The 20,495-nt window shown below is 48.9% G+C and overlaps 2 protein-coding genes across 2 annotated transcripts in view; both read right to left on the bottom strand.

The window, feature by feature from the left end:
* LOC119384076 (prothoracicostatic peptides) overlaps positions 1-20,495 on the bottom strand; it is a 221,574-nt gene that overhangs the window by 45,881 nt on the left and 155,198 nt on the right. The window contains exon 2 of the mRNA XM_049412758.1: positions 6,705-6,909. Coding sequence (XP_049268715.1) covers positions 6,705-6,905 — 201 coding nt within the window. The 5' untranslated portion in view covers positions 6,906-6,909. The remainder of the gene's footprint in view (positions 1-6,704; positions 6,910-20,495) is intronic.
* LOC125757449 (uncharacterized) lies at positions 10,604-14,458 on the bottom strand. Its single transcript, XM_049413050.1, has 2 exons — positions 13,822-14,458; positions 10,604-10,935 (listed from the first exon to the last, which is right to left on the bottom strand). Exons 1-2 carry the CDS (start codon positions 14,456-14,458, stop codon positions 10,604-10,606), a joined length of 969 nt encoding a protein of 322 aa, XP_049269007.1.

Here is a 20,495-nt window from a genome sequence, read left to right as displayed (position 1 = left end):
GAAAGTGCGAATTCTCACGAAGCCGCAAATGCGCACATGTGATTTCTAGCGCGTCTGGTAGAAAGACTTCGGTCAGATCAAACACAAACAATGCCTCTCAAACAATGAGATATCTTTTTTAAAACACCCATAAAAAATGTCGATTAATCGAATAAAACATCGCATAGAAATCAATTAATCGATGAAAGGCTAAATCGATGAACGATTAACGATTAATCGATTTAAATTTTTAATCGACCATCCCTATTTTGTAAGGTTCGAGGAAGCAAAGTGAATTGAAGAAAATGTCTTGGTTTCTGGCATGGAGATTGGGAGCTCACGCCAAACTATTTCCGGAACGTCCAATGGCTGACAACACCGGTAAAATACTTAGGCATATCCCTGGAAAATTATAGCGACAGTGATCCTTATTGTCGTAGAGAGGCAGCTCAAATCCGAGAAAAGGCCGAATAATGGGAGGGCAAGGATTTATCCATTTTGCTCGCGCTGCCATTTGTAACCTGTTCTTTATTGCAAAGCTGTGGTACGTATGGCAAGTCCTGCATTGCTCTCGAATCAATTTTCAGAAACTAGCCGGACGAACCCGTTTTGACGTGTGCGTGACGATGGTTTGGGTTTGTCGCATTTGTTTCTGCGACAGCTCGTAAATTGCTTTTTGTACCTTCGTGGTGTTCAGGACCCTTTGTTACGCCTGGTCTGCTTAGTGCGCTCGGCCAATGCTTCGCCCAAGTTCGTCGTGTGTTCTGTTACATTGAAAGGTAGAACACAAGGTTACTTTAAAGAGATCATCTAGTCATTTCGCTTCGTGAAGGTAGGATTTTCTATTGGGTATTTAAGCACTCTTTCCTGTAAAATGTTTTATATAAGGATTTGTGTGATGTGTTCCCAATTTCCTTGTGCCGCTCTCAGTGCTGTGGTGGAACATGGAGCAAAGTGCTCAAATGCGTAGAAAGCATGCCTGTGCGTCTGGGGGTGAAAACTTTCGTCTTTAAGCTACATCCAGGTGCTGTGCCAGTTAAGACATCGTTGTCTGAATAGGGGCTGTTCGTTGCATGGCGTGACCACTGCTTTTCATGTCGCAAACCAGAAACTATTGAGCATATGTTTTTCTGGAATGCAGGGATGGGATGTTTTTTTGGGACGTCCTGTAAAGGACATTAAACAAGGGCTTGCCGTTGGACGCACAGGGAATAAGGTATCTGGCCATTGAAAACGAGGATGGATTTCCCTATGATATTACAATGCTATTGGCGCTGTAGAATATTTGGAGGTCCCGAATGGCTGTGTGCCATGCTGATGTTGATGCCCAACGAGCCATACATTACTTTCGCGAGTCACTTGACTTCGTTTCTTGAACTGCAGAAAATGCAAAAGGACGTATTCGGTTGGGTACCTGACGTGGAATCTCTGTTTCATATGAAACAATTCCAGACAGCGTGTACTTTCATGTCACTCTTGAAAACTGAAGCACTGCAATAAAGAAACAAAATAAAAAGGGCGCATGGACTAGGCCTCAAGGCACTCGCATTCGCACCTGGGGGACCCTAGATCAAATCCCAGCACGAGAAAAAATGAGTTTGTTTTATTTATTATTTGTTGCTGTGGGTGATCAGGGTTTTTGGAACACCGCGTTACTAGCTACACAGGTCAGTCAGCGCAAGCTTCGCTTGAAAACAAAAATATTTCACTACTTAAGCCTTCTTACTTACAATGCAACGAATCTTGAACATAAGGTCTTTTTTTATTTGTATCTTTTATTTATGCTACATAGTCGACAAAAGTGAGCTTTCGCGGACTACGTGCACCAGCGCAGTAAAAAAGCCGGCAGATCCCACGCATTGTGGGAATCGATGTAATAATGCGAAGCAGCCAGCAAAGAGCTGCATACATCGTCTTGTATGGCATTGAGGAAAATGCGTGTCATGGTTTTCTTTTTAACTCCTGTTATTTATGTTCGTCACACAGTAAAGTCGCGCAATACCAACTTCGGGGTAGATCAAGCTAGCGAAAGGGCCGCCAGCGCACCATGAGCGTGGCACGTAAGTCATGCTGTACATGACATGTGTGCCATGACTTTCGTGTTAACTCGTGTTATTTGTGTTCGTTACACAGTCACGTCGCAAGATACCAATTTCGGTGTATATCAAGCTAGCGAAACGGCCGCCAGCGCACCATGAGCGTGGCACGTAAGTCATGCTGTACATGACATGCGTGTCATGACATTCATAATAACTCGTGTTATTTATGTTCATCACACAGTCACGTCGCAAGATAGCAATTTTGGTGTATATCAAGTTAGCGAAACGGCCGCCAGCGCGCCATGAGCGTGGCACGTAAGTCATGCTGTACATGACATTCGTGTCATGATTTTCATGTTAACTCGTGTTTTTATGTTTGTCACACAGTCACGTCGCGCAATACTAATTCCGGGGTAAATCAACCTAACGAAACGGCCGCCAGCGCCCCATGAGCGTGGCACTTAAGTCATGCTGTACATGACATGCGTGTCATGATTTTCATGCTAACTCGTGTTATTTATGTTCGTTATACAGTCACGTCGCGCAATACCAATTTCGGGGTAGATCAAGCTAGCGAAACGGCCGCCAGCGCCCCATGAGCGTGGCACGTAAGTCATGCTGTACATGACATGCATGTCATGATTTTCATGTTAACTCGTGTTATTTATGTTCGTTACACAGTCACGTCGCAAGATACCAATTTCGGGGTAGGTCAAGCTAGCGAAACGGCCGCCAGCGCCCCATGAGCGTGGCACGTAAGTCATGCTGTACATGACATGCATGTCATGATTTTTATGTTAGCTCGTGTTATTTATGTTCGTCACACAGTCACGTGGCAAGATACCAATTTTGGTGTATATCAAGCTGGCGAAACGGCCGCCAGCGCACCATGAGCGTGGCACGTAAGTCATGCTGTACATGACATGCGTGTCATGATTTTCATGCTAACTCATGTTTTTTATGTTCGTTACACAGTCACGTCGCGCAATACCAATTTCGGTGTATATCAAGCTAGCGAAACGGCCGCCAGCGCACCATGAGCGTGGCACGTAAGTCATGCTGTACATGACATGCGTGTGATGATTTTCATGCTAACTCGTGTTATTTATGTTCGTTACACAGTCACGTCGCGCAATACCAATTCCGGGGTAGATCAACCTAACGAAACGGCCGCCAGCGCCCCATGAGCGTGGCACGTAAGTCATGCTGTACATGACATGCATGTCATGATTTTTATGTTAACTCGTGTTATTTATGTTCGTCACACAGTCACGTCGCAAGATACCAATTTTGGTGTATATCAAGCTAGCGAAACGGCCGCCAGCGCACCATGAGCGTGGCACGTAAGTCATGCTGTACATGACATGCGTGTCATGATTTTCATGCTAACTCATGTTTTTTATGTTCGTTACACAGTCACGTCGCGCAATAAAAAATTTCGGTGTATATCAAGCTAGCGAAACGGCCGCCAGCGCACCATGAGCGTGGCACGTAAGTCATGCTGTACATGACATGCGTGTCATGATTTTCATGTTAACTCGTGTTTTTATGCTTGTCACACAGTCACGACGCGCAATACCAGTTCCGGGGTAGATCAACCTAACGAAACGGCCGCCAGCGCCCCATGAGCGTGGCACGTAAGTCATGCTGTACATGACATGCGTGTCATGATTTTCATGCTAACTCGTGTTATTTATGTTCGTTACACAGTCACGTCGCGCAATACCAATTCCGGGGTAGATCAACCTAACGAAACGGCCGCCAGCGCCCCATGAGCGTGGCACGTAAGTCATGCTGTACATGACATGCGTGTCATGACTTTCATGTTAACTCGTGTTTTTATGTTTGTCACACAGTCACGTCGCGCAATACCAATTCCGGGATAGATCAACCTAACGAAACGGCCGCCAGCGCCCCATGAGCGTGGCACGTAAGTCATGCTGTACATGACATGCGTGTCATGACTTTCATGTTAACTCGTGTTTTCATGTTTGTCACACAGTGACGTCGCGCAATACCAATTCCGGGGTAGATCAACCTAACGAAACGGCCGCCAGCGCCCCATGAGCGTGGCACGTAAGTCATGCTGTACATGACATGCGTGTCATGATTTTCATGTTATGACTTGTCATTTATGTTCGTCATACAGGCATGTAACGCCATACCAATTTTGGTGTACATTCGATTAACCAAGCGACCAGGAGAGCACAAAGTCGTAGGCGGCTAGATAGATAGATAGATAGATAGATAGATAGATAGATAGATAGATAGATAGATAGATAGATAGATAGATAGATAGATAGATAGATAGATAGATAGATAGATAGATACGCTCAAAGTCGCAGAAGTTCGCTAAGAAATGCTTCGCATTTAAAAAGTGTGTGCCTCGGTTCCGTAGCCGTGGCTGTGCTGCCACAAAGAGTTTTCGCCACGTGTAGTCGATAGAGTTGCGGCGTTTCGATGGCCACGTAGCAGATGGCCTTTCAAAAGTGCCCGTATGACACATGTATTAGCCGATGAAAGCGTGTCGAATTGAAAAAAGAAAATCAAGGCGACAATCAATATCATCCTCAGACTTCACCGTCCTTTTAATAATTTATACTTAGGCTTAAACACCATTATCTGCACAACTAATTATAAACCTATGCAGTATGCATCCTTTTGTTCCCTTTGTATTTGAGTGTTGATTTGAATTGCACTCTTCTTGAAGATGCATTGTACTTTTGTGCATGTTTTCTCATTAATAATACAAACCCAAGGCCCTCTTCCAATACCGATTTTAGCTGCCTTGTCTACGCGTGGCTTTTTGTTTATTGACTTCATAACAGGAATAGCAAACCGACAGCTAAAAAGTGTGCTTGGAACTACCGCTGCCATGGTACGCATGTAAAATTAAGCCCATTTAACTTGTGCACAGCGTGCGCCGTCTTTCGTGACTTTGTCAACTCCCGCTGCCAGAATATGTAGTTTATTAGTTCTCCCATCGCCCCCTGTAGCACAGCTACGCGTACCACGAGTATTCGCAAGAGCTCCGTGCGTTGTTGTCCATGCAGCGAAGGTGCCCTGTTCGCGCTCTAAAGCTTTGCGGAAATTTACTCCCGGCGCATGCACCGTACTGCGATGAGCGTCGATCTCCAAATATACACGTCAGTCGTAATACTTCGCCTGCTTACTGCTTTCGCCGAATAACGCGTACATTGCGTTCCTGTCCTTTCACACATGCGGTAATTCTGACCGTTTTGACGAGGTGGTGGGGGAAGTTAGTTGACCGTTGCGACGATCACACTAATAAAGTAAGTGTGTGCCAACGATTAAGCGAGAAACCGGTCTTACATAACATCAACCCTTCGAAAACGTAAGATGATATTCAAGAGAAAATAACTGTCACATACACATGTGGGGCGAACGCTCGATCACTGCGTCTGCACTTCCCGTTTGTTTATCCACTGCTTCGGAACATATTAGGAAGTATTTCGTGCAAACGTAGGAGACAGTGCGAGTGTCTTAATTATTTGGGGCCAAAATTCCTGCATGACCGACAACACGGAGAGCATACTTTGTCTATGAGGGCAGCGCGACCCGGACGGAGGACTGAAAGGAACGGACACACACGCTGCCCTCATAGCGAACGTTGGTTCTGTTCATAATTGCTTTTATGGCGCGAGAGAACACGATCACAAGAAAGGACACACGGGACCGAGCGCTACTAACAACTGATTTATTTGCAGAAATACACGTACATATGTATCCTTCTCAGCGCGTGCGCAGGAAACAGGTTCGCATCAATGGCGGTCGGATAACGCATGCATGCTCTAACGCAGCTGGGTTCCCTGGTTCGCTTGTCACTGGTGTCGCTGAAAGCCTCTTAAAAAAATGAAGGTCTCCCAGAACTGTAGCTGAGGTCCCTCGTGAAGAGGTCAGACCGGTGGCCCTGCCGTATGTGCACAAGCTGGCCCATAACCTGAAGAAGGTTGCGAGCAGACATGGCGTTCCGCTCGTCTTTTCAGCTCCTAGGAAGCTCGGAGGGCTTTGCTCTCAAATAGAAAAAAAAAGAAATAGGGAATGCAAGAGGTTGTGGCCGAAGAGATAGTCTATGATATTCCTCCTACATGCGGCTGATCCTACATAGGACAAACCGGTCGATATTTAAATGAGCGGATCAGGGAGCATCCAGGGAATGTTGAGCAAGATAAAGAGGGCACAAATTTGCTTAAGCATATAAGGAATTGCCCTTCAAGCTCTTGTAGACCACGCTTTTCTGACGTGCGAGTTATCGCCAGAATCAAAGATAAAACAGCCAGAGAATTGATGGAAGCGTAGGGTATCGGCGAAAAAGGTGACATGTGCGTTAGTGACACTTCCGTAGTGTTGTATAAATGTGAGAAAAAGTTTAGTGAGCATGCCTTATCTGACCACCATTGATGCGAACATGTTTGCTGCGCACGCGCCGAGAATGATACATATGTACGTGTATTTATGCAAATAGATCAGTTGTTAGTGGCGCTCTGTCCCGTGTCCTTTCTTGTGATTGTGTTCTCTCGCGCCCTAAAAGCAATTATGAACGTGCACCAACTCGCCCAACAAAAAAGTTCTCTTATGTTCAGTTACCAACTCGCCCAGCTTGCCGTAATAAGAACACTGAGAACAGCTGCGGAACATTTGACGGAATGGTGCAGACAGACGTACCTGGTAGGGTCCGTAGGGTCCCCGCTTGCCCCACATGCTGGAGAGGCGGTTCCAGTCGGAGGAGGCACGTTTGCCCCACATGCCGGACAGCGCGTTCCAGTCGCCACCGGCCTGCGGCTCGCCGAGGGCGCCTAGCAACGAGCCCAGCACCAGCAGCGCCAGCATCCACACCCCGCTTGTCGGAACGCTGCTGCGGGCCATCCCCCTGCAGGAGAGCGTCTTGAAACCCTCCTCTGCTTTTCGTTGCACTTGACTGCGCTATTCTCAAACAAAACTGTAGGTAAGAGCAACGTAAAACCACTGATCTCCACTAGGAGGAGCTGGATGGCGCATCGAGCACGCGGGCGTGAAGCCACCGGAAGCTGCCGTTTTTGTCCCGGAAGAGAGCTTTTCTCTTCTTTTTTTTAAATAAATACCTGCCTGTAGCGCAGTAAACTGTACGAATCGACCGGAAAAGTAGTCAGGGAAGACATTTCACGCGTAAGTACCTCAAAGTTGCATTACTTTTTACGAATTTTGTACGTTGCAGCACTCCGCCATATTCGGACGGTGTCGGCACGGCGTCTGTCATCTTTCGTGTAGCGTTCGTCGGCGTCTAAAGTGAGGCGTAATCGCAGAGTTTGAAAAAATAAAAAAGAAAAACGATCATAACAACAGCTGCCACCCGAGAATATTTGAATTGCGCGACTGAGACGGACAGAAGACGCCAGCTTCCGGGACAAACAGGGGACCTTCCGGTGGCTTCACAAGCGCCCGCCTCGCAGAGCGGGGATGCGCCGTCCAGCCTTTTTAATGGAGGTCAGTGCGTAAAACAGGAAACGAAGCAAAACACATGACCCGAGCAGTGCACACGTTGTAAGGACGTTGAAGCGCACCAGCACATTTCTGAAAAGAGAGCTCAGCTCTGTGTTCATAAATCCCAAGCACATACTTTTATTCAAATAAGTTATCATTTTCTTGCACAAGGGCCGAGGAGAAATACGATCTTGTCGGAACCACTCTTGACAGGCAGTGAAGAAAAGGACAAGCGAAGCACGGGCAAGCAAGGTAAACTCCGCATTGCGCAAGCTGGCTGCAGCTTGCCTCATTCATTTATGTTATCTCTATGCCGGCGTAAAATCGCTGTTTCCTTGAGAGCATCCTATAGATTGTAGGTAGACTGTAAAGAAAAATTAGACGAGATGGGAGTTTTATCATCAGCCTCGAGAGCTCCCGTGCCCGCAGCGTGTACTCCGTCACTCGTAGCGACATGGTGCAATTGCGCGATTAAAAAAAAATTGCTGCTCTTTTACATGCTTTTGTTAACTACGCGATTTTATTGCGTCTTGCGTCTCTCTAATGACGTGTGCGCGTGAAAAGGAACATCACCAAGAAAGATTTTGGAAGCAAGCCTGTTTTATTAGCATAATAGTGTACTTGCAATATACACCAAATTACTCCGCAAATAAAAAAATATGATGCAAGGGCTCACGAGCACAACATCACAATAGTTCTGAAACTCACGTTGCCCAATCTAGAAAGGTGACTGGAGCGAGACAGCAGCCGTGAAAGTATCTCTTTGGCAGCTTTAGGCTTCATTCACACAGCCGTCATACGCTCCGTCGCGTCACCGTCGCGTCAAAGAAACGTACAGCAAGCGCGACGGACCAGTGTACAAAGAGGCGACGGCGGTGGTCACGTCGATAGTCGCACGTTTTTGTGTAGTGTTGACTGACTGATCCCATGGTCCCTTAAACTTAGAGAAACGAAATCGTCATTATGCATTAAATAAGCTATACAACTGCTTGTCTATATAATGTTTGCGTAAAGTAAGAATAAACTGTTTCGTAGTACACCATGAACGCGAAGCTTGTATTACTGCAACCACGGTGTAAGATATATACTGTTTAGGTGTGGACACTCCTCGGCTTGCATGCAGAGCGCGTTCGACCAGACAAAGTAACAACGGCGCGCGTCTGTCGGTCCGGTGACCGCAGCGGGTATCTATCGGCGGGAAGACGCAACTTAAGGAGAAAAAATGCTTTCTGCACCGTTGCTATAGCAACCGACGCAGTCGGCGGCAACGCCGGCGTCCGCTGCATGTCTTGTTTTTCGCTCGTGAAAAACGCGGTATGCGTTTCTAACTTGAGTTGCTGGCGTGCCGTAGCCGCGTTCGCTGACTAGGAAATTCGGATTTCCCGCGAAGCGCCAGTTGCTTACGAGAACGGATAACTGGGCTAGTTTGTGGGAACTCATGTTAAGGCAGGTAGCGCAAAGAGACACGGACACAAGCGAAGAATAAGTGCACAGGACAAGCGCCAACTTCAAACTAAAGTTTATTTCCTGAATCCTCGCCTATTTATCTTATATCACACCACCACACAGTCACCATGGAGAGAACAACTGGTACTGCTGCGAATGTCATGACGCCGACTCACCTTAATAATTTCTTATACCTAAAATGATAACACTACTAAAACGCGCAAAACCGCGCAGTCAAACACTGATAACTCGAAAACATCATAATAAGAACACGCATGCTCAGAATAGAATGTTCCTATTACGCGGCAAGGGTAGCAGCGAGGTTGGCCGAAAGAAAAGCTATCTCACACGGGAGTAGGCTCAGTGACGCCTGGCTAACACATACAGAATCGCTCTTGAAAATTAAAAACGCTTCTACAATCTCTCTGGACAGCTTGTTCCGGTTCCGGTACATCACCGCCGTGTCAGACAAAAGTGGATCACACCCGCACTGCCGACAGTGCATCGCGAGATGCGAGTATGGCGAACCTTTTAGAGAGCTGAAATGTTCTCTGAGCCTGATGTTCAAACATCTGGCCGTCTGGCCTATATATTTACGCCCGCACGAAAAAGGAATGCAGTACACAACGTTAAGAGTGCACGAAACGAACCGCATACCGTGCTTCACGTCATGACGTTGACATTGTTTTCACGGCAAAAAACAAGGTGGGAGCCATTTGTCCAAAGTTGCAGAGGCGCATGTGCAGCAAGGAAGATCACAGAACGGCGACCTGTACCGTTAGGCACGGTATGCGGTTCGTTTCGTGCACTCTTAACGTTGTGTACTGCATTCCTTTTTCGTGCGGGCGTAAATATATAGGCCAGACGGGCAGATGTTTGAACATCAGGCTCAGAGAACATTTCAGCTCTCTAAAAGGTTCGCCATACTCGCATCTCGCGATGCACTGTCGGCAGTGCGGGTGTGATCCACTTTTGTCTGACACGGCGGTGATGTACCGGAACCGGAACAAGCTGTACAGAGAGATTGTAGAAGCGTTTTTAATTTTCAAGAGCGATTCTGTATGTGTTAGCCAGGCGTCACTGAGCCTACTCCCGTGTGAGATAGCTTTTCTTTCGGCCAACCTCGCTGCTACCCTTGCCGCGTAATAGGAACATTCTATTCTGAGCATGCGTGTTCTTATTATGATGTTTTCGAGTTATCAGTGTTTGACTGCGCGGTTTTGCGCGTTTTAGTATTGTTATCATTTTAGGTATAAGAAATTATTAAGGTGAGTCGGCGTCATGACATTCGCAGCAGTATCAGTTGTTCTCTCCATGGTGACTATGTGGTGGTGTGATATAAGATAAATAGGCGAGGATTCAGGAAATAAACTTTAGTTTGAAGTTGGCGCTTGTCCTGTGCACTTATTCTTCGCTTGTGTCCGTGTCTCTTTGCGCTACCTGCCTTAACGCCAGTTGCTACGGGAACGCGTTTTTGTGTTGAAGTTGCGTCATCCTGCCGGTAGGTATCCGCTGCCGTCAGCGGTCCGACGGGATCTCGGCGTTGTTACTTTATCTGGTCGATCGCGTCTCGCGAGTGTCCTCACCTAAAGAGTATATATCTTACACCATGGTCCTAACATTCCTCCCTTTTAAGTTTAAATATATACACAATTTCTCTAAACACTGGAGCCAAAACGAACGACTGGTCTACGAGTTCGTGTAGATCTTCTCAGCTCGGGTCCCTCGGGCGTGTAGAGAGGACTTGGGCTGGTGATGCCAGGCTCCACGTCGACAGGTGATTGTACCGGAGGAAGCCGGAAGTGGTAGTCAGGTAGTGGCTCTGAAGGCTTCTCCGTCGGCCATGCGCGCCTCAGTTGGTTGCGATGCCTATGGTGCACGTCTCCATTTGCCATTCGAACTAGATAGGAGACTGGACCCTTCACTTTGATTACTTCAGCCAACTTCCATCGCGGTCCCGCAGCGAAGCATCGGGCGTAGACCGAATCTCCTACCCCAAATCCTTTCACAGTGGTGTCAGAGGTGGAGTGCTGACGGACTGGGTGCAGCTTGTCTAATGCTGAACGTAATTTTCTGCCCATCATCATCTCCGCCGGGCTCTTTCCAGTCTCTGAATGTGGGGTGGTATGTTGTTTATATAAGAAGCGGGATATCTTGCACTGGGTGTCGTTTCCCGACTGTTTCTTCAACGCTTCTTTTACTTCCCTCACCATTCTTTCGGCCCTTCCATTACTAGAAGGGTGATAAGGTGCTGTAAATACTGAGCGGATGCCGTTAAGCTTGAGAAACGCTTGCATCTCCTCGCTCGTGAATGCGGTTCCGTTGTCGGAAACGATAACATCTGGAACTCCGTGAGTGGCAAACAGTGCACGTAGAGCTGAGATTACTGCCGAAGTTTTCATGGAAGGCATAATTTTCACTTCAGCCCAGTTGGAGAATGCGTCCACCACGACGAGCAAAACTTCGCCTTGTACTGGTCCGGCAAAGTCGATGTGCAAACGGCTCCAAGGTTGATCTGGCTTAACCCAGAAGTGAACTGGTTCTTTTGGATCGCTTTGGCGGTTCACTTGGCATCTTTCACAGTGACGCACAAACTCCTCGATTTCTTTGTCCATTTTCGGCCACCATATTAGCGATCTTGCTTGACTTTTCATAGCTGTCATGCCAGGATGATTTGCGTGCAACAAACGAAGAACATTATTTCTTGCTGCTTGAGGTATGACCACTCGATTTCCCCAGAGGATGCAATCCCGATGCAGAGATAACTCATTCTTTCTTGTTGCAAAAGCCGCAAGATCATTGTCGTACTTTGCCGGCCAACCAGAAAGAATGTAATTCTTCACAGTGGGCAATATATGGTCCCTCTTCGTGAGTTCCGCGATGTCAGACGCTTGTAAGGGTGGATACTCCACAGCGTCCAACAGCAACACGTCACCAGGTGGTTGCGTCTCGTCTTCGCGTCCCGGTACTGGAAGACGGCTTAATGCGTCAGCGTTGCTGTTGCGGGGACCTGGTCGATATTCCAAGGTGTAGTCATATGCAGCCAAAAGAAGAATCCAACGAAGCATTCTTGGGGAAACAACTTCCGGAATGCGTTCTCTCTGTTAAACAATCCCAGCAGAGGCTGGTGATCAGTTGTAACAATGAAGTTACGTCCAGCCAAATATTGGTGGAACTTCTTTACGCCATACACGATGGCTAAGCCCTCCTTGTCAATCTGCGCATACTTTCGCTCGCTCGATCCAAGCGTTTTAGAAGCGTATGCTATTGGGCGTTCTGTGCCATCTTGTTCCCGGTGAGCCAACACGGCTCCAATTCCAACAGGTGATGCGTCGCACGACAGCACAATTGTTTGCTTCGGGTCATACGAAAAATGAACTGCTTCTGACGATAACAATTTCTTCAGCGCAACAAAGGCTCGGTCGTGCTGGCTATTCCAGCTCCAAGCACTGTCTTTGTCCAACAAGCGGTGAAGTGGTTCCGCGACTTCTGCTTTTCCTTTTAGGAATCGGCTATAAAAATTAATTAGCCCAAGGAACGATTGCAGTTCTTTCTTTGATGACGGCGTCGGTGCGTTCAGGATCGCGTCCACTTTGCTTGTAGAAGGATGAATGCCCGTAGCATCAATCACATGACCCAAAAACTCCATGCTCGACTTGCGGAATTCGCATTTTTCTTTGTTCACCCGCAGACGTGCGTTCTGTAGCCGGGTGAGCACTACCTCTAGGCGTTCTGCGTGCTGTTCTGGCGTCTCTCCTGAGATTAAGATGTCATCGAGATAGCATTTGACTCCCGATACTCCTGCCAACAACGTGTCCATGGTGCGCTGGAACAACCACGGCGCTACGGTAATTCCAAAAGGCAGTCTGCGCACTTTAAATAAGCCCTTCATAGTGTTTACAGTAAGGACATCAGCTGATGCGTCGTCCACCACAAGCTGTTGATAGGCCTGAGCCAAATCCAGCTTCGTGAAAATTTTGCTTGGTCCTAGCGTTGCTAGCATTTCATCAGTTGTGGGCAAGGGATAGACGCTACTTTGAACGTTCACCGTGCTGCGATAATCACCACACAAGCGTACGGAACCATTTCGCTTTCTCACGACTACGATGGGGGTTGGCCATGTAGAGGCTCCCACACGCCTTGCTTAACAAGCCTGTCTATCTCTGCTGCCACGTCATCTCGAAGGGCAAACGGTACTGCTCTGCTTTTCAAAAACACCGGCTGTGCTTCATTTTTTAGATCAATGTGCACTGGTTGTTGAGTGCATCCTGGAAGATCATTCGCAAAGACCTCTTGAAATCGCTGAAGCATTTCTGACTCATCAGATATTTTCTTTATTCCTTGAATTTTAATTCCTAAAGCCTTAAACCAACTTCTTCCAAGAAGACTACTACCTTGCTTGTTCACCACTACTAAAGGCAACTTTGCACATTTTTCTTTGAAACGCACTTCGACTATTGCTTTTCCCAGCATCTCAAGTGGCTCTTTCGTCCAAGTCACAAGCTGCGTTCCGGTACTGACTAGCGGAATTTTGCCTGCGCGTCCTTCAATTGCTCGCCACGTTTCTTGACTAACCAGCGAGTGAGACGCTCCTGAGTCTACTTCCATCTGCACCTCTTTTCCTTGGATCAGCACAGTGGTAATAAATTTTTCTGACTCGCGAACTTCGTAAACAGAGTAAAGCTCTTCCACTTCGTGCAAAGGTCTGCTTGCCTGACTTTGCTTCCGTGCCGGATTTTTTCCTCGCTTCTGTGCCGCAGTTTATGACTTGACGGCGATTCTTTTCTGAAGCGACAAGCTCTAGCGATATGGCCTTTTTTCTTGCAATAGTGACAAGCTTCATAACGAAATTTGCAAGTTTTAGAACTGTGCTCACCGTTGCAGCGGTAACAGACGCCATCTCTGGACGCAGCTGGCTCCTTTGGGCGCGTTTCGTGGACGGCTGCGTCGCCTGTGCAGTTCGCGTCGCTGAGGCTCTGTGTCCTGATTTCTCGTTGCTGCCGTTGGGTTGCTTCCGCTGTCACGGCCATGTCGTACGCCACAGTGAATGTCAGGTTCCTTTCTGCCAGTAGGCGTTGCTGCACAGCCTCGTTGCTGATGCCGAAGACGAAACGATCTCGCATCATCTCGTCCATAGGAAGCGTGTCGTCTCCGAAGCCACAGTTTTCAGCCAGCCTTCTCAGCGCTGTCACGTAATCTGCGACGCTTTCGCCTTGCGCTTGGTTACGCTTGTAAAATAAAAATCTACCGTACAGCACTGACGGCTTCGGATGCATGTGTTCTCGGACCGCTTTCTTGATCTTCTCGTAGGCTGCAGCAGTTGGCCTTTCGGGTTTGACCAGCGTCACGATGAGACTGTACGTTTCTTCTCCACAGGAGCTGAGTAAAACAGCACGCTTTTCTTCATCCTTCGAAAGCTTGTTGGCTTCGCAGTACATTTCAAGTCGTTCCACGTACTCGTCCCATGACGCACTTGTACCGAGGCGATACTCCCCGATGCCGCTGACTGGCATTGCACTGCGCGTCTTGTTCGGGCCTGCGCTGGTTCGCTGCCGGTCTTCGTCGCCACTGTAATGGACGTGACTCGGAGCCAGACGCTCAGCAACAGAACAAAAGGTTTATTGCGCGTTCCCATAAATAGCGGCTAACAGATGACGTCATTTGCACGTGGCTCACGTGCGTCTCAACACAGAGAGCGGCGTTTGGTGCCGCGTCCTAACATGTTGCTTTGCAAGCGAGGAGAGCGACGACCGCACGAAGCTCGGCGACGAAGAAACATGTGTTTGTAAAACACGTGCAAGCATCGCGTTGAGTGAAGACATCTGATTGGTTCAATCTATAGGGGAGGGGCTCCGTCACCGTGCAGGCGACGGAAACGTAGAGCACCGCTTTAGGTCATTGTCAACCCGTTTTGGAGGAGAAAACAGCTAGGAAATCCTCTCCCCTGACGAAAAGCGGTGTCGTGCCGGTTACGCGACGAAGCGTTTGACGGCTGTGTGATTGATGCCTTACACAGTGCAGCGTTTCTTCTTTTAGCGTGCCGCATTCACTAACACGAAATTCGAGGGCATGCGGGCCGTGTGCTAGCGAAAGCATTCTGCAGTCGCAGGATCGGTTATGCGCAGATTCTGTGAGGTAGTTTCGCTTCTCGAATCGCGCCAGTAAACAACACATAAGCAAAGAAATAACCTACGGAAGGTACGTAGCGAAACCACTGCGCATAAGTGAGCGATGCCTCGTTGATGACAATGCGGCGAACTAAAGACAAGCCTAGCAGGCCGCCTGCACATGCCCCCATTTGTAGCGCTCGCCCAAAAAAGATTAGGCAGTGAGCTATTTAGCCAAGTGCCAGGTAATACGTAAGGTAAATTGCTAGCTTACTTCGGCATGTTTAAAATTAAAGATATTGGAAAAAATTACATTGATTTTTTCGTTTTCGTTATTTGCCCCGCCTAACCTAGTCGCGCTTCAATCGTACCGAGCGTGTAGATGTTTGTGGCGATAAGTTTTCGACCGCTTTATGTTCCAAGTTTCACGACCGACATGAATTGGTTTCAGGCTGATAAGTTCATGTGACTTTCCTATGAGCTTTCAGATACGAGTGCAGCGCTGTGTGTCTTCCCTATATTTATTGCCTACGTTTTTTTGTGCGCTGTTGTTCTGCAAGAATGAATACGCACCAACTTGCCCAATGTGCAATTTTGTTGGTTTTCTGTTAGAATGCCCAAAGTTGCACGATTCAGACACCGACAGAAGCGAGCCACGAACTTACAACTGTCGGTCAAACTACGAGGCCGAAGACGCGTAGCCCAACTCCCGCGAAAGACGGGCGGGGCGTTGTCCTTCAGTTAAAGTTGCAACTCGGGCTTGTTGACGCACAGCATAGTTGGACAGCAGTGGTAGCGCAAAATAGCGGGTCACAAGTAGGCAACAAGGAGACACGCACAGCTGTGTGTCTCTTTCGCGTCTTCTTGTGTCCTGTTTCTTTGCGCTCTCAATGTCATCGAAGTTGCCCTTCAAAGAGCACCCTTCGGTCTTTTGCGCCATCTCGTGGCCGGTGCGGGCTGCGCCGGCGAAGCAAACGTGCCTAGAATTAGCTTTACGTAGAATAAAGCCTGCTTCGATAAAAAGCAATGTAAATTCTCTCTTTCGCGCCATGGAACGACCGCTGTCAAACGCCTACAGCGAAGGCGAGCGCCGATACGAGCAAGACTGAATCAACGTGCGGCCGCCGATGCACTGCGAGCAACAGGAACCGTGACTGTGAGCCCTCCCCTTCGTTGTTACTACATAACTTCGTAGCCTAGACATAGCGGACACCTATTTTTATGTCTGCAAAATAAAGATGACGACAACCGCACAGGAGCATGCATCGTATAGCCGTGCTCCTGGAAAAGACCTACGACGCCGTCGGCAAGAACCTTGAAGCGGCGGGGCTTAATGTGTGCCGCTGACGTGTTCCTGCACGGCCACTCGGGATCTGAGTGTGCTTAGGTGCATTGGACGGACTCGCGCACAGTAATGCTAACGCCGAATCGGCCCATACAAGAGTGTCAGCTGATAATTGGAATTCGGTAATTGAAAATTTCAGGAGCGCTTCCCCAATCAGGGAAATGGGGGCAAGCAAAGCTTGGCGTGCCTGACGTGTTCCTGCTTTTCTTTCCCTCTTTCTTTAAAGGCAGCGGTCGTCCCTGGAAGGCTGATTTCGGGCGTGGCGTCTTTCCTGCTCTGCAACGTTCGTCAGCCTGTGGAACGGCCCATCGAACTGAGGAACATCACACGATCATGGAAAGGAGGTTTACGAATTCAGTTTTCTCCAAGTCGGAATTTTCCCGAAGTGTGCAATTCCTGATATCCATCTGACGCGTTGTGCGGACGATCGCTTTTAGTCGGCCAACACGAAATATTGCACTGTTGCGTCCACAGCAAGTGTACTGCTTCCCATTTGTTTTAGGGGCGAAGCTCCTTAAGGCGGCACCCGTTCGTCCCTCGTAGTCGTAGTAGTGCGTAACCAGACGTAACGCTAGTACCAGATCTTGACCTCCAAGGTGGTGCCGGTGGGAGATTTTTCCTGTGCGTTGTTGAACAATAAAAAATTCGCAGCGCGCGCGTTAACTAAAAGCCGACTTCTTCTGTCTCTCATTCCCATTAGCAGCCATTGTTTACCTCCAAGGTAGTGCCTGGTGAGATTTCTCCTGTGCGTGATTAAACAATAAAAATTTTGTTCAAAACGCCGTTGATTGATGAAATAAACCAACGAAAGGCGCCAGATGTTTTCTAAAAGCAAAACGAAAGAACGCCAGATGTTTCTAAAGCAAAACGAAAAGACGCCAGCTGCTTAACGAAAGACGCCAGATGTTTTCTAAAGCAATTGTTTTCTAAACAATGAAAATTCACAGCGTACATGTAAAATTAAAGTGAGCTGCAAGTCATCATAACTCATCGAACCTTTAGTATAAACGCGCCCGATCTCACGTCGGTGATGATGTACTGGGCAGAATTCACGGAAGATTCACGGTTTACCGATGAACCTCCGCAGCTTCGCCCACTCATCATCATTCACTCGGTGAATATGCTGTGATTTTTTTGCATCGTCGGTAGAACGCATTCACATGAGTCAGTTCAGTTCACATTGGCACGCCGCCTAGTGGTCAAGGCACTCGCTTTCGGACCGCGGCGACCTGGGTTTAAACCCCAGCCCCGGAAAGAAAGTTGATTTCATTTTACTTATTTTAATACGAAATTGTTTTGTGTTGGGCTCCACCAAGACTTTCATGATGTATTTCCGTCAGGGAAATACGTCAGCGAAATGAACGCCATCAAGTGGCAAAGAAAACCTATAAGAAAGAGGTCCGTTGAGAGGAGTCGAACCCATGACCTCTCAGTCCGCGATGATGGGTGGTGGGCGTTTAGATCACTGAGCTACCGCCAAACACACAACGGAGGCTACATAACACGCCTTTTATCTTGCACACTTTCCTCTCGCAGTTTCTTCTCGCGTGGATGAATGTTTTGAGCGTCCCCTTCATAACGGGGCGGTGACATGTGTGCCACCAGGCTCGAAAAAAAAAACAAAAAAAAAATGCGCCGTTGCTACGACCGTCCCATTCGGCGCATTTCCAACAGAACTGTAATTTCGTCAACGCTTTAACACACCGCGGGGTGGTGGCTTTAGCCCAAGCCAAAAGGCACCGGCTGTCTAGCACCCGGTGCCTTCTGGCACTGAGTGTTATCCTCCGTCTCATTGTGTCTCCCAAAGTCTCGCCAAGTGAGGACAGCCTTCACAGCATCGGCGACGTCGAACTTCCAGAAGATGTCGGCAGGATTCTTCGCCTTGGCCCCAAGTTCGCAGTCCAACCTCGGAAAGACGCTGCGGAACTGCTGGCCTGTGTCCGCGACGTTGCGAGGCGAGCACCAGAGGACGAACACGATTCCTGTTTTGCTCAGGGGGTGAATGTGCTCGGTAGTTGCGGACAGCAGCTGTCGGGTGTGCGACTTGGCCCACACTCCGGGAGCACGAGCTCTGTGCTCTTCCCGCTGACAAGGGGGCGCTGCCAGCGCGCGAGGTGATCGGACGTGCGGCGCAACGGCTCCATCGTTTTTCAACTGGAACCGTGGATCTATAAGCTGAACCCCAACGAAATCGATGCCCTCGGACGCTTAACATCACAAGGAATCTGTGGACACCGATTCTCTACAGGTGGGCTAAGTTTCAAGACTTTTAAGCCAACTTGAAGTTTCCACCTCGCCGCGGTTGAGCTGGCCCTTTCAAGGGCTGGGCTCGACGCAGCTGGCGTCGGGGTTTCCCAGGTATGGCAGCGACGAAGATCACCGGGTATGACCCGGTCACCATGCAATGGACTGAAATTGACACTAAAAACCAAGATGAAGATGTTCCACCCACGGAAAATGAGTGTTTGCAAGCCCTAATGCGATTACGGCAACGCAGGACACAGGCGAACACGACGACCAAGGGAGACGCCAGCTCAGCGTCGCTGGCACAGGCGGGGATTCCCCGCTCAGGGACTCCCGGCGGTGCTCGCGCTGCGCCGCAGAATGGAAGTATGAAGACAGCACAGCAGTGGCGCCCGAAACAGACGCCACGTCTGCGCTCAGAAGACATCATCATGGTCCTGAAACCCCGAGGGACGCTCGATTTAAAGACGGTGTTCAAGCACGGAGAAGTGGGTTCTGCAGTAGCTAACTACGTGGGTGACCTGGCAGCCGAAGACCTCAGCGTCTGGCCCGTCTGGGAACAGAACGTGATCGTTTGCGGCACGCAGACCACAGCCGTGGCGGACAAACTTATCAAGGAATTCGACCTCACGGTGGAGGAACAGAATTATCCCTTCCGTGGCCATCTGAAAATCAACGTTGACTGCTGCAAAGGGGTCATCCGCGTCCGCGAGGACGAAACCTCTGCTTCACTCAAGCCAAAACTCCGCTGGAGGGAGGGCGAAATCGCTTTCGTCAGAAAACTGGGCTCCTCAAATGTAGCGGTGGTGACTTTCGAGGGCCGAAGACTACCCCGATACATTCATTACAACTATGAATGTGTCCCCGTGAGAACCTACAAGAAAACGATCCCGGCTTGCTACAGATGCGGCACAGTCGGCCACCGGGTAGACAACTGCCCCCACCCCGAAGACGGACGCTGCGGATACTGCGGAAAGCAAGTTGGGGCCACTACAGACGGCCTAACAGAACACGAGTGCCAGCCATCCTGCATGATCTGCGGAGGGGCCCACCTCACAGGGTCCGCGGACTGCACCGGAAAGTTCCGTAAGCTCCAACGCTCGGAGGCAACGAACCAGGCAGGACCCTCAACAATACCGAGCAAGCAGCTACCCCCACCTCCGAAGACGGGGAAGCAAGGTCAGCAACAACGGCAACCACCACAACAGAAAGCCGAAAACAAGAACACGTCTCAGCAAGTCAAGCCAGGACCAGGAAAGAAGTCCCCGACTCTCCAGGCCGGGGATTTCCCTCCACTCAACAATGCTCCAAAACAAAAGGTGAGTGGCTGGGCAGGGGCTGCCTCACGGTCCTCCTCTTCTTCCTCCACCCCTCTCACACTCGAGATGAGTAAGCAGTTGGAGTCCCTAAGGAAACAAAATGCGCAGCTGGCAGCCAAAATTCAGGCGCTCGAAAAGGCTAGAGCGGAGAACCCTACACCGCACATGGATGACGAGAGTGACTCGGCTTCTGTGTGCTCGGGCAGTACGATAACATCTCACTCGGCCTCGATCGAAAATCTGGAGTCCCGGGTCTCTAATATCGAAGAACAGCTACTAGCTTTCACCGAACAGATGACTCAGCTCCCAAATATGATTAGTCAAGCCGTGCAGGCAGCTATCCAGCTGCAGACGCAGCACATAGTAGCAACTGTAACCCAGCAAGTAACGCAGTCCATTCAGACATGGCTCAGCAGTAGCCCGAGATTCTCACGACGCACGGGGCCTATCCGTGATGTCGGGCGACCCAGTAAAATTCTCCGCGCAGCGGAGGGCGAGAAACACGAGGAATTCACCGACTCCCTAGAAAATGTGC

Source organism: Rhipicephalus sanguineus, chromosome 2 (genome assembly GCF_013339695.2).
Source record: "Rhipicephalus sanguineus isolate Rsan-2018 chromosome 2, BIME_Rsan_1.4, whole genome shotgun sequence".
NCBI classification, from domain to species: domain Eukaryota; kingdom Metazoa; phylum Arthropoda; class Arachnida; order Ixodida; family Ixodidae; genus Rhipicephalus; species Rhipicephalus sanguineus.
Note: the sequence above shows the minus strand (reverse complement) of the source record. Positions and strands in the feature narration are given on the sequence as shown.